The sequence below is a fragment of the Lithobates pipiens genome, unplaced genomic scaffold, assembly GCF_037356315.1.
Source record: "Lithobates pipiens isolate NorthernLeopardFrog02 unplaced genomic scaffold, aLitPip1_a1.2 Scaffold_27, whole genome shotgun sequence".
Classification (NCBI taxonomy): domain Eukaryota; kingdom Metazoa; phylum Chordata; class Amphibia; order Anura; family Ranidae; genus Lithobates; species Lithobates pipiens.
Window position 1 is genome coordinate 76173924 of NW_027507788.1, and position 13464 is coordinate 76187387.

At 43.2% G+C, this 13464-nt stretch overlaps 1 protein-coding gene across 2 annotated transcripts in view; it reads left to right on the forward strand.

The window, feature by feature from the left end:
• PNKP (polynucleotide kinase 3'-phosphatase) overlaps positions 1 to 13464 on the forward strand; it is a 603977-nt gene that overhangs the window by 421463 nt on the left and 169050 nt on the right. For both annotated transcript variants that reach the window (XM_077457083.1, XM_077457082.1), the window contains exons 9-10: positions 10789 to 10837; positions 11272 to 11342. In XM_077457083.1, the coding sequence (XP_077313209.1) occupies positions 10789 to 10837; positions 11272 to 11342 (120 nt within the window). The remainder of the gene's footprint in view (positions 1 to 10788; positions 10838 to 11271; positions 11343 to 13464) is intronic.

Sequence of the window (13464 nt, forward strand, 5' to 3'; positions counted from 1 at the left end):
GCAAGAGGGCTTCACTGCCCGGTTCCCTACTGCGCATGCGCGAGCTGCGCTGGTTCCCCGCTGTGTCTCTGGGAACTGTGTGTTTCCCAGAACACAAGGGGGGGGGGGGGCGGAGCCATGCGGCGGTGGGCGGAGCCATGCGGCGGTCTGACCGGAAGTGGGTGCAGTTACCTGGATTATCCAGGTAACTGCACCCCCCTCCCCCCCGAAAGGTGCCGATTGTGGCACCGGAGGGGGGGAGGGATAATACTAGCGGAACTTCCCCTTTAGGGTGAAGAACCACTTTAATTTTGATTGTATATGAATTGTTTTAGCTGATTTCACTTAATCTATTGGAATTATCTGATTCATTTTCATTTCTTTGCACAAACAGTAATAGTCTCAGTGGGGGTAGATAGTGCAGCTAATTATGTTCTTTATATGCATTGTATTTTGGATGTGTATCACATCCTGGTAGCTGCAGCTGTAACTGGGATTTTGTTTTTTAATCTTTTATATTAGGAGCCCAGTAATTTTTTTCTCTTATTACTGATAATGGTAGCTTGCACCAACTTTGGCATTTTATCTGTTTTCTGTCCAATAGAGGAGTTAAATTATGTTTCAGGTAGCCAGATGGGTCTGGAGATACCACCACTCCCAGATATTTGAATGAAGTAGCAATAGTAATTTGGGAGGCACCTGGGAAGGGGTGATGCCAGTGGATCGAAGGGCATAAGAATGGATTTTGGCCAAAATTCACCAAATTTTGTAAAAAAATATCAGTAGCTCCCAGATATGATAGCTCCTCATCCGCATAAAAGGGCACCTTTTTGTCCAAGGGACCTCTACGGAAGCCTACAACGGCAGGGTTTTTACGGATCATTATGGCCAAAGGCTCCACCTCCAGTGCAAATAAAAGGGGGGATAATGAAAACCCTTGACGAGTACCCCTATGCAAAGGAAAAGCGGAGGAGAAGGAGTGATTAATACAGAGCCTAGCTGGGGGCACAGAGTAGAGAACACGCACCCAATTACTAACATTTTTCCCCAATCCAAACCGGGACAGGATCTCACAGTGATAGGGCCATTCAGCACTGTCAAAAGCCTTGGCAGCGTCTAAAGAGACAAAAAAGAAATTTTAAGGGAAGGGGGAAAGAGAGGAACCTTCACACAAAAGACCTCAAGGAAAAGTGTTGGTTCTATTGGACTTTTTAGGCAGAAGAAAAAATTATAAAAAACAATATATTCAAAAATATTATTTATTGTTTAAAACAAGGAAAAAATAAAAAAATAAAAATTTTGAATAAAAGAAAAAGAAGGGATTTGTAAATACACATCAAGTCTCGCTTGATATTCTGTCGAGATGAATACAATCTACACATAATTCATATTCATTTCCATATATATCCAAAGATTAGCAGCTTGTACATTAATACAGGATGTAAATGAGTCAGGATATCAAGTATAGAACTAAAACTTAGATATGTTCTGGTGCTCCACATGATTCGCGTTTTTGAGTAACGCTTCTTCAGGAGCTTTAGCAATTTTCTAAAATATAAAAAATTTATAAAACATGTCAATCAGATCCATAACATAAAACATTACGTATATATTTATTCATACATTACATATATATTTATTTATAGAATCTATCAAAGTGTTAAAATGTTCTAGAGAAGAAAAAAAATAAACCAAATTATGTGTTGTAAGGACTACCCTGACTTTGAAACAATATGGGAACGGATGTGACATTTAGATTTCGTGCAAATAGTGTCAGTATTATAATAAATTTACTTGCGTTTCTTCATGGGTGTGCCCCAAGAGAAATGGGCCGGAAGAGAGAGGGAGGGTGAAAAGGGAGTATTTTCCCAAATAGATAAAACAGCAAAGTGAAATTTTGCTGTTTTATCTATTTGGGAAAATACTCCCTTTTCACCCTCCCTCTCCCTTCCGGCCCATTTCTCTTGGGGCACACCCATGAAGAAACGCAAGTAAATTTATTATAATACTGACACTATTTGCACGAAATCTAAATGTCACATCCGTTCCCATATTGTTTCAAAGTCAGGGTAGTCCTTAGAACACATATTTTTTTTATTTTTTTTCTTCTCTAGAACATTTTAACACTTTGATAGATTCTATAAATAAATATATATGTAATGTATGAATAAATATATATACGTAATGTTTTGACGTTATGGATCTGATTGACATGTTTTATACATTTTTTATATTTTAGAAAATTGCCAAAGCTCCTGAAGAAGCGTTACTCAAAAACGCAAAACATGTTGAGCACCAGAACATATCTAAGTTTTAGTTCTATACTTGATATCCTGACTCATTTACATCCTGTATTAATGTACAAGCTGCTAATCTTTGGATATATATGGAAATGAATATGAATTATGTGTAGATTGTATTAATTTCAACAGGATATCAAGCGAGACTTGATGTGTATTTACAAATCCCTTCTTTTTCTGTTTTTATTCTAAATTTTAATTTTTTTCTTTTTTCCTTGCTTTAAACAACAAATAATATTTTTGAATATATTGTTTTTTATAATTTTTTCTTCTGCCTAAAAAGTCCAATAGAACGAACACTTTTCCTTGAGGTCTTTTGTGTGAAGGTTCCTCTCTTTCCCCCTTCGCTTTTTCCCTTAAAATTTCTTCTTTGAAGCTATGATTAGGACGTGGAAACTGGTTTTCTTGACTTTTTAGTGTATCCACAGACACCACCCTGTGATAGATACACACCCTCATTTAACCACTTGCCGACCGCCGCACGACGATGTACGTCGACAGAATGGCACGGGCAGGCATAAGGGCTTACATGTACGTCCTTGCCTGCCCGCAGGTCGGGGGCCCGATCGGGCCCCCGCCCGGTGCCTGCGGCGGTCAGTATTCGTTCGGGAGCGATCCCGGACGAGGGGACGGCCATTCATTCATGGCCACCCCCTCGCGATCGCTCCCGACGAATGAAAATGCTCGGTGACATCACTTCCTCTCCTGTAATGTAAACACAGGCAGAGGAAGTGATGTAATCTCTCCTCGTGTCGGTCTTTTTCGTTCCGGCACCGAGGAGAGAGGATCGTGAGTTGCACCTAACACTACACTAACAGTAGAGCACGCCAGACACACTTTTCACCCCCCTGATCACCCCCCAATCACCCCTGCCCCCCCCAGTCACAGTGACACCAATTGCATATTTTTTTTTCTTTTTTTTTTCTTTTTTTTTTTTTTTTTTTTTGCATTGGTGTCATTTGTGACTGTAATAACTGTTAGGGCAGTTAGGGCTAGCCCCCTTTAGCTCTAGGGTGCCCCCCTAACCCCCCCAATAAAGGTTTAACCCCGTGATCACTCCCCGTTGCCAGTGTCACTAATAAGCGATCGTTTTTCTGATCGCTGTATTAGTGTCACAGGTGACACTAGTTAGGCAGGTAGGTATTTAGGTTCGCTGCAGCTTTTTATAGCGTCAGGGACCCCCATATACTACCGCATAGCCCCCTGATTGCCCCCCAGTTAACCCTTTCACCAGTGATCACCATATAACTGTTACAGGTGACGCTGGTTGGTTAGTTATTTTTTTTTTGTTTCAGGGCACCCGCCATTTATTACCTAATAAAGGTTTAACCCCCTGATCACCCGGCGGGTGATATAAGTTTGAGGGTCAGATAAGGCCTGCGTCGCCCCAGCGTCAGGTTAGTGCCAGTACCGCTAACACCCACGCGCAAAGCATACACCTCCCTTAGTAATATAGTATCTGATCAGATCTATATTAGCGTTGCCAGCATTTTAGGTTTCCCAAAACGCATTGTTAGCGGGATCAGCCCAGATACCTGCTAGCACCTGCGTTTAGCCCCTCCGCCAAGCCCAGCCCAGCCCACCCAAGTGCAGTATCGATCTATCACTGTCACTTACAAAACACAACACACATAACTGCAGCGTTCGCAGAGTCAGGCTTGATCCCTGCGATCGCTAACAGTTTTTTTTGTAGCGTTTTGAAACAGTCGCTGACAGGCTAGGTGCTTTTTTACCTGTGAGTCTCACTAGTGTACCCCTAAATTTAGAGCCCAAAATGGCAAAGCGAAGGTACACTAGTGAAGAGGCCTACACGTTTCTGAGCATGACAGATAGTGAAGAGGACGTCACTCATCTGTCAGATTCAGGCTCAGAATACGATCCTGTAGAGGACAGCGGCTCCATGACAGATAGCTCTGACGACGGAGATGAGGCCTCTGTTAGGGACAGGTGTGCCCGATCCCGAATGTATTCTGTTGTTGAGGTGCATAAACCGCATTCCACTCGTATGGAGCAGAGACGTACTAGAGCCGCTCATCCTTCTGGTGAACTGGCAAGCACCAGCGGCCTAGTACACCCTGGACCTACATCCAGCACTGCAGTAACACGTGGTGACGTGGCGAGTCCCATAAGTGCAGTTCAAGCTGGCGAGGTGGCAAGCACAAGTAGTGTCCCGCTGCCACCAAGAAGAAGACAAAGACAGGCCCGTCGTACCCATAGTGCCCTTCCTGCAGAATTCGCCAATCCTATTTGGGTGCCCACCACTTCTGCAGAACCCGTACTTCCCCCATTCACTGGCCAACCTGGCATTAACGTGGAAACAGTTGATTTTACGACACTTGACTTTTACTCACTGTTTTTCACCGAAGATCTCTATAGATCTATTGTGGACCAAACCAATTTGTACGCTGCTCAACACATCGCCACTATTCCCCAGTCCGCCCTTGCCAGACAATGGAAACCAGTTACGGTTTCCGAATTTAAAATCTTTCTGGGCCTCTCCCTCAACATGGGCATAACCAAAACGAGTGAGTTGCGGTCATATTGGTCCACTGACCCAATTCACCATATGCGCGTGTTCTCTGCTTCCATGTCCAGGGCACGATACGAGCAGATTTTGCGGTTCATGCACTTCAGCGACAATGAACTCTGTCGTCCTCGTGGAGACCCTGAATACGATCGGCTCTACAAAATTCGGCCCCTCATAAACCACTTCAACCAACGTTTTGCAGACTTGTTTACTCCCGATCAAGTTGTCTGCGTTGATGAGTCCCTGATTAAGTTTTCTGGTCGCTTGTCATTCAAACAATACGTCCCCAACAAGCGTTCCAGATACGGGGTCAAGATGTATAAGCTCTGTGACAGGGCCACAGGCTATACATGTAGTTTCATGGTTTATGAGGGTAAAGATAGTCACGTAGAGCCGGAGAACTGCCCTGACTACATAGGAAGCGCTGGCAAGATAGTGTGGGACATGGTGTCACCCTTATTCGGAAAGGGGTACCACTTGTACGTGGACAATTATTACACAAGCGTGCCACTGTTTAGTCACTTGTTTGATCAGCAGATTGGAGCATGTGGCACCGTGCGACCTAATCGCCGGGGCTTTCCCCAGCGGCTTGTAGAGTCCCGTCTTAGGCTGGGGGAGAGAGCCTGCTTGCGCAGTAATAATTTGCTCACTATGAAGTGGAGGGATAATAAGAATGTTTTCGTTCTTACCTCCCTTCATGCAGACACGACGGTCCAAATTCCTACGGCGACTGGTATTGTGGAGAAACCCCTCTGTGTCCACAAATATAACCTTAACATGGGAGGGGTGGACCTCAATGACCAGTTGTTGGCGCCGTATCTAGTTGCCCGTAAGTCCAGACGCTGGTACAAAAAAGTGTCTGTTTATTTATTCCAATTGGCTATACTGAATGCTTATGTACTACACAAAGCTTCAGGACGGACTGGATCCTTCCTCAAATTCCAGGAGGATATCGTCATAGCCCTTCTGTATCCAGGCGGTGCTCCACCTCACCTTCCCCTACCAGATGCAGTAAGCCGGCTGCATGAGAGGCATTATTCTTATGTCCTCCCGAGTACCCCTACCCAACGAGCCCCCCAAAGAAAATGTCGTGTCTGCAGAAAGCGCGGATTTAGGCGTGACACCCGTTCTTATTGTCCCCGCTGTCCTGGCAATCCTGGTCTTTGTCAGGGTGAGTGTTTTGAACGCTACCATGAACTAGTTGAGTATTAGCGTAGGGTACAGCATTGCACAGGCTAGGCACACGTTCACAGGGTCTCCCAAGATGCCATCACATTTTGAGAGACCCAAACCGACACAACAGAAGTGTTAAAGTTACATAAAAAAAGTGTTAAAAAAAAGTACAAAAACCAAAAAACCAAAAAAAATATAAAATAAATAAACCAAAAATAGTTGTCGTTTTATTGTTCTCTCTCTCTCTCTCTATTCTCTCTCTATTGTTCTGCTCCTTTGTACTGTATTCTATTCTGCAATGTTTTATTGTTAACCATTTTTTGTTTTCAGGTACGCCATTCAGCTGTAGCGTGGATTTATTTATCTTGACAGCAACAGCGTTTGCTCCCACGATACGTAAAGCCACGACTCCAGCGCTGTCGGAGGTGATTTCACCACCACAGTTAAAAAAGAGCATATATGCCGAAGCATGGGGGCATAAGGGGTGGAGGAGCGATTTTGCTCCTAATGCCACGTACATACAGTCAAAATTCCGACGGAGGGCTTGCCCGTGGAAAAGTTTGAATGTATGTACGTGGCATAACTTTTTTGCGGGAGGATGCCCCCATGCTTCGGCATATATATATATTTTAGGCACAGATTGTGTTAAATGTGTTATTTTTTGCTATTTTTTTTGTATTTGCTTTGCAGGTATGGTACGTCTTACTGTTATACTGTAATGTTACTTTGTTTTATTGTTAACCATCATTTGCTTAGCAGGTACGCCATTCAGTTGCAGCGCGGATTTATTTATCTTGACAGCAACAGCGTTTGCTCCCATGATACATAAAGCCGCGACTCCAGCACTGTCGGGGGTGATTTCACCACCACAGTTAAAAAAGAGCATATATGCCGAAGCATGGGGGCATAAGGGGTGGAGGAGCGATCTGCTCCTACCTTTTGCGGGAGGATGCCCCCATGCTTCGGCATATATAAATGGTGCATGTATGCCCACCATTAGAAATTGGGTGGATGAAGGGTGGTATCTAATGGTGGGCATACCCACCGATCAATATTTTTTTTTCGTTCAGCCCACAGGCTGCATGAAAAAAAAATTACAATAAGCTTCTAAATGTTGTGCATAAAATGCCAGGACAGTTCAAAACCTCCCCAAATGACCCCATTTTAGAAAGTAGACACCCCAAGCTATTTGCTGAGAGGCATGTCGAGTCCATGGAATATTTTATATTTTGACAAAAGTTGTGGAAAAAATACATTATTATTTTTTTTTTTTTTTTTTTTGCACAAAGTTGTCATTAAATGATATATTGCTCAAACATGCCATGGTTATATGTAAAATTACACCCCAAAATACATTCTGTTGCTTCTCCTGAGTACGGGGATACCACAAGTGTGAGACCTTTTGGGAGCCTAACCGCGTACGGTACCCCAAAATCCAAGCACCACCTTCAGGATTTCTAAGGGTGTAAATTTTTGATTTCATTCCTCACTGCCTATCACAGTTTCGGAGGCCATGGAATGCCCAGATAGCACAAAATCCCCCCAAGTGACCCCATTTTGGAAAGGAGACACCCCAAGCTATTTGCCGAGAGGTATGGTTAGTATTTTGCAGACCTTCATTTTTGTCACAAAGTTTTGAAAATTGAAAAAAAGAAAAAAAATATACATTATTTTTTTTTTCTTCATTTTCAAAAACAAATGAGAGCTGCAAAATACTCACCATGCCTCTCGGCAAATAGCTTGTGGTGTCTACTTTCCAAAATGGGGTCATTTTGGGGGGTTTTGTGCTATTTTGGCATTTTATGGCCTTCAAAACTGTGATAGGTAGTGAGGTGTGAAATCAAATATTTACACCCTTAGAAATCCTGAAGGCGGTTCTTGGTTTTCGAGGCCCCGTACGCGACTAGGCTCCCAAAAAGTCCCACACATGTGGTATCCCCGTACTCAGGAGAAGCAGCAGAATTTATTTTGGGGTGTCATTTCACATATGCCCCTGGCATGTGTGAGCAATATATCATTTAGTGACAACTTTGTGAAAAAAAAATAAAAAAAAATAAAAGTTTGTACTTTTCCCGCAACTTGTGGCAAAATATAAAATATTCCATGGACTCAACATGCCTCTCAGCAAATAGCTTGGGGTGTCTACTTTCTAAAATGGGGTCATTTGTGGGGGTTTTGTGCCATCTTGGCATTTTATGGCCTTCAAAACTGTAATAGGTAGTGAGGCGTGAAATCAAAAATTTACGCCCTTAGAAAGCCTGAAGGCGGTTCTTGGCTTTCGGGGCCCCGTACGCAGCTAGGCTCCCAAAAAATCCCACACATGTGGTATCCCCGTACTCAGGAGAAGCAGCAGAATTTATTTTGGGGTGTCATTTCACATATGCCCATGGCATGTGTGAGCAATATATCATTTAGTGACAACTTTGTGAAAAAAAAAAAAAGTTTGTAATTTTCCCGCAACTTGTGGCAAAATATAAAATATTCCATGGACTCAACATGCCTCTCAGCAAATAGCTTGGGGTGTCTACTTTCTAAAATGGGGTCATTTGGGGGGGTTTTGTGCCATCTTGGCATTTTATGGCCTTCAAAACTGTAATAGGTAGTGAGGCGTGAAATGAAAAATTTACACCCTTAGAAAGCCTGAAGGCGGTGCTTGGTTTTCGGGGCCCCGTACGCGGCTAGGCTCCCAAAAAATCCCACACATGTGGTATCCCCGTACTCAGGAGAAGCAGCAGAATTTATTTTGGGGTGTCATTTCACATATGCCCATGGCATGTGTGAGCAATATATCATTTAGTGACAACTTTGTGAAAAAAAAAAAAAAAAAAAAAAGTTTGTAATTTTCCCGCAACTTGTGGCAAAATATAAAATATTCCATGGACTCAACATGCCTCTCAGCAAATAGCTTGGGGTGTCTACTTTCTAAAATGGGGTCATTTGTGGGGGTTTTGTGCCATCTTGGCATTTTATGGCCTTCAAAACTGTGATGGGTAGTGAGGAGTAAAATGACATATGTATGCCCTTAGAAATCCTGAAGGCGGTGCTTGGCTTTCGGGGCCCCGTACGCGGCTAGGCTTCCAAAAAGTCGACCACATGTGGTATCCCCGTACTCAGGAGAAGCAGCAGAATGTATTTTGGGGTACAATTCCACATATAACCATGGCATGTGTGAGCAATATATCATTTAGTGACAACTTTGTGTAAAAAAAAAAAAAAAAAAATTTTTGTCATTATTCAATCGCTTGCGGCAAAAAAATAAAATATTTAATGGGCTCAACTTGCCTCTTATCAATTTCCTTAGGGTGTCTACTTTCCAAAATGGGGTCATTTGGGGGGGTTTTGTACTGCCCTGCCATTTTAGCACCTCAAGAAATGAGATAGGCAGTCATAAACTAAAAGCTGCGTGAATTCCAGAAAATGTACCTTAGTTTGTAGATGTGACAACTTTTGCGCAAACCAATAAATATACAATTATTGACTTTTTTTTTACCAAAGACATGTGGCTGAATACATTTTGGCCTAAATGTATGACTAAAATTGAGTTTATTGGATTTTTCTAATAACAAAAAGTAGAAAATATCATTTTTTTTCAAAATTTGCGGTCTTTTTACGTTTATATCGCAAAAAATAAAAATCGCAGAGGCAATCAAATACCATCAAAAGAAAGCTCTATTTGTGGGAAGAAAAGGACGCAAATTTCGTTTGGGTACAACATTGCATGACCGCGCAATTACCAGTTAAAGCAGCGCAGTGCCAAAGTGTAAAAAGACCTCTGTTCATTTACCAGCAAAATTGTCCGGTCTGAAGGTGGTTAATAATAGCGTCTAAAGAGAGAATGGCAATACCTATAGGATTATCCACTGGTACCTGCAAGTTAAGGAACAGGTGCCGTATATTGTCTGCTGTTGACCGTGTTGGGATGAACCCAGACTGGTCTTGATGGACCAGTCGGCCAATTACCCTAGATAGTCTATTAGCAAGAACACGAGCAAGGAGCTTAAGGTCTTTATTTTATAAAAAAAATGGAATGATATGATTCAGTAGGAGTCTGTCCTTTCCTGGCTTGGGGAGCACCAAAATTTTGGCCTCCTCGATAGAATCAGGTAGATAACCTGTTTTTGCCACCTCACATAAGGCCTGCATGAGCGATAGGAAAAGAACTGACCCATACCTGGAGTACACCTCTGTAGGAAGGCTGAGCCCAGACACTTGTGGTTAGGTGCTTCCGCCAGAGCATCTGTCAGTTCCTCAATGGTGATAAGTGCCTCTTGTATTTCAATAACATTTGTTTAGCCTGGAGTTCAGATTTAAAAAGCAATTTAACAGGAAGGAATTATTACCTGTCCTGCTTCTGACCTTTGCTTTTTTGTGGAGCTATGGCTGCTATAAATCTTTAGCAGTCTAGGTATTTCTGGGTGTGATGGATGCCTGGGTCCATGCTGCATGGTGTGGTTCCACCTGCCAATGAGTGCAGAATAATGTAGTAGCTGGAAAGTAGAACTACAGTGTGCAATATGGATCAGACATCTGTCACGCGCCAAAGTGTGGTGGGTGCTGTGGGTGAAGAACAGGGAACATCAGCAGTGTGACCAGTTCTGTTTCATAATTCCATGAGCAGACAGGTAATATGGGAGGCAGTGGTGTACAGTGAAGTCACAATTCTGGTTGGGTAATGGGGAAGGAGTATATAATTCACAAGATTGAGCATATTTATATATATTTTCTTGGGTAAACTAGCTCATAAATATGTACTTCAACAATGTTCAGTTGTTTGGCTAAAGTTTTGCTTTAATGTGTGGTCTGTTCTAGGCTAATGATGGCATCAAAGTACAGAAAGAAGATTGCATCTATGTAGGAGGTAATGCTTTTATTTCTATAGCTTTTGGATCGAGTAGGGGAAAATTAGAAACCCATCAAGTTTGTATTGCTGTATGTGTCTCCACTGGGGAGATTCAGCCTCTTCAAGTTGTCCTGGTGACCATTTTTTACCAGGGCTGAGTGATGTGGAAATCTAAACATTTGAGTTGTCACTGCAATTGCCATGGGAAAGCCTGTTTTGTGCTGTTTTAATAAAGGATCATCCCTTTCTTACTGTTGCTTCCCCAGTACAAGAAGTGAAAGGAAATCTCCCAAAAGTAGCACATACAGCCAAAAATAAACTGACAAGTTTCATCCCTTTCCTTCTCTTTAAAAAAAAAAAAAGTACAAAAAAAACTTTGGCTATGCACACATTTTAATTAAACTATAATTGCCATGTGGGGTTTGATAAATTATCTTCTGTTGTCCGCACAGATGCTGCTGGCAGACCTGCAAATTGGGCTCCAGACCGAAAGAAGAAGGATTTCTCATGCAGTGACCGCTTGGTAGGAACTTACAGAGCAGACTAATCTATTTTCTTTATCATACATCATGGGACACAGCCTTAAGATATTACTTAATGGGTTATGGGCCACCTTCAAGTGATGGGCAGTTGCCTCCCTATATAACCCCTCCTCCTACCAGGAGTAACTCAGTTTTTTCCCCAGTATATTAGGTGGTGGTCACGAGTGAAGGTGTGCTCCAGGAGGGATCCATGCTGGATTTAAATAAGCTTCACACACCGGATCCATCCAAGCCACTGAGGCCTAAGGATGGTACCCGGGCCTTGCATAGAAGAACAAGGTTTTGCCTGTAAGCCTCTCTTTTGAGGGATGGACCCCAGGAAACAGGATTCTTTTTGGTCATGCTACATTACCTAAAGTTTCTCCTGAGGGGTGTTATACAGGTCCAAAGGAGTGGAACCCCCACTAAGGGACCCAGTCTTTGAAGGTTTACTAACACTGCTCGCCGTGATGGGTGAGGTTTGGATCTGTCTGTTTTCAGCAGTATCCTGCATCGAGGAAAACGTAAGGGAAAACGCTTGGGAATTGTAAAAAGTCCACCTATGCCTTTTACCGCAATATGAAAAACATTGTAATGCCTTTAAATCTCCGCAGCTCTGTGTCAAGCTTTAAACAGCATGTGTGTGTCCCAGCAGCAGGAGGGGGTTCTTAATTGGACAGAGGTGTTCCTCTCCCCCCTGAGGAACTAAGGGGCTGGGTGTACAGCAGATTATCTATAATGGCTCCTGTGTAAAACACTAATTGCCTCATGCTACTGAGAAAACACCCCCCTCGGAGGGGTGCGGTGGCGGCGTCCTATGGGGCTCCCCAGCCTGTATATTTCAGACCTCTTGCATATAGTGGCACAGTGGTGTAGTGGTTAGCACTCTCACCTAGCAGTAAGGGTCACTGGTTCAAATCCCAACCATGACACTACCTGCTTGGAGTTTGCATGTTCTCCCTGTGACTGCGTGGGTTTCCTCCGGGTGCTCCGGTTTCCTCCCACACTCCAAAGACATGCAGGTAGGTCAATTAGCTTCTGTCCAAAATTGACCCTAGTACATGAATGGGGACCTTGGATTGCAGGCTCCTTGAGGGTAGGGACTGATGTGAGTATGCAATGTACAGGGATAGTGACAATTGTAGACACTCACTCAGGTTGAACTGGATGGACTGGTGTCTTTATTCAACCTTACTAACTATGTAACTATATATAGAAATCATAGAGATTCTGAAGCGCCAGCGCGGATCACAGACCCTCTTCATCGGGTCTGCATTGCAGACTCGAGTGCCATGCTCGCACGGACTAAGGTTAATTAAAAAAAAATTAATTAAAAACAAAAAAAAAAGAGACGGGCAGGTACTGGAAGGGGCATGGCTTCAGGCAGGCGGCACCGTGTACAGGATTCAGCTTCCACGTGGCACACAGCTGAGGACGCCAATCAGGTTTACACCTGCAGTGTGTCATAAAACAGATGCTCTCATCAGAAAATCTCTTAAGAGCAACTGAACAGAGGAAATCTGTCACACAAGAGCGCTGGGGCACATAAGGGATGTATACAGGTATTTCCAGTATACAGGAAATACATTGTTACTCAGCATCAAGCTGATCTTTATGATGAAATTGTTTTGCTAGACTATTGCTCAGCAAGTAGTACATTTTTACTAGAGTGCCTCTGCTTTTGTGTTGAGCACTATGGCTTCCAGCATTACAACAAATGTACCAAAAATTCCACCCCCCTGGGAACTCCAGTCGTGCCTCCACACTGTCATCCTCTCTGGAGTTACCAGTTATGGCAAGCCAGGGTGAGTCATTGGAACCAATTGGTGGTGCAAATGCGTCTCACACTTTAGCCCCTGTATATATGACTGAAGATGCATTTTCCTCTGCCCTGCAGGGCCTAGATGGAAGATTAGCGGCTTTAATCGCATCCTCCATCTAAACAGATAGGAAGCGTGCTGGATCCCCCTCCCACCTCAAATCCTTTACCAAGTGAGCAGTGGGCACAGGATGAGGTATTACCCTCAGGCAATCACAGGGACAAACAAGCAGATTATTCCTCTGCGGAGGAAACAACAGTTGATGAACCTTTTTTCAGCCTCTCAATCTGAGAGATTGCTGGTA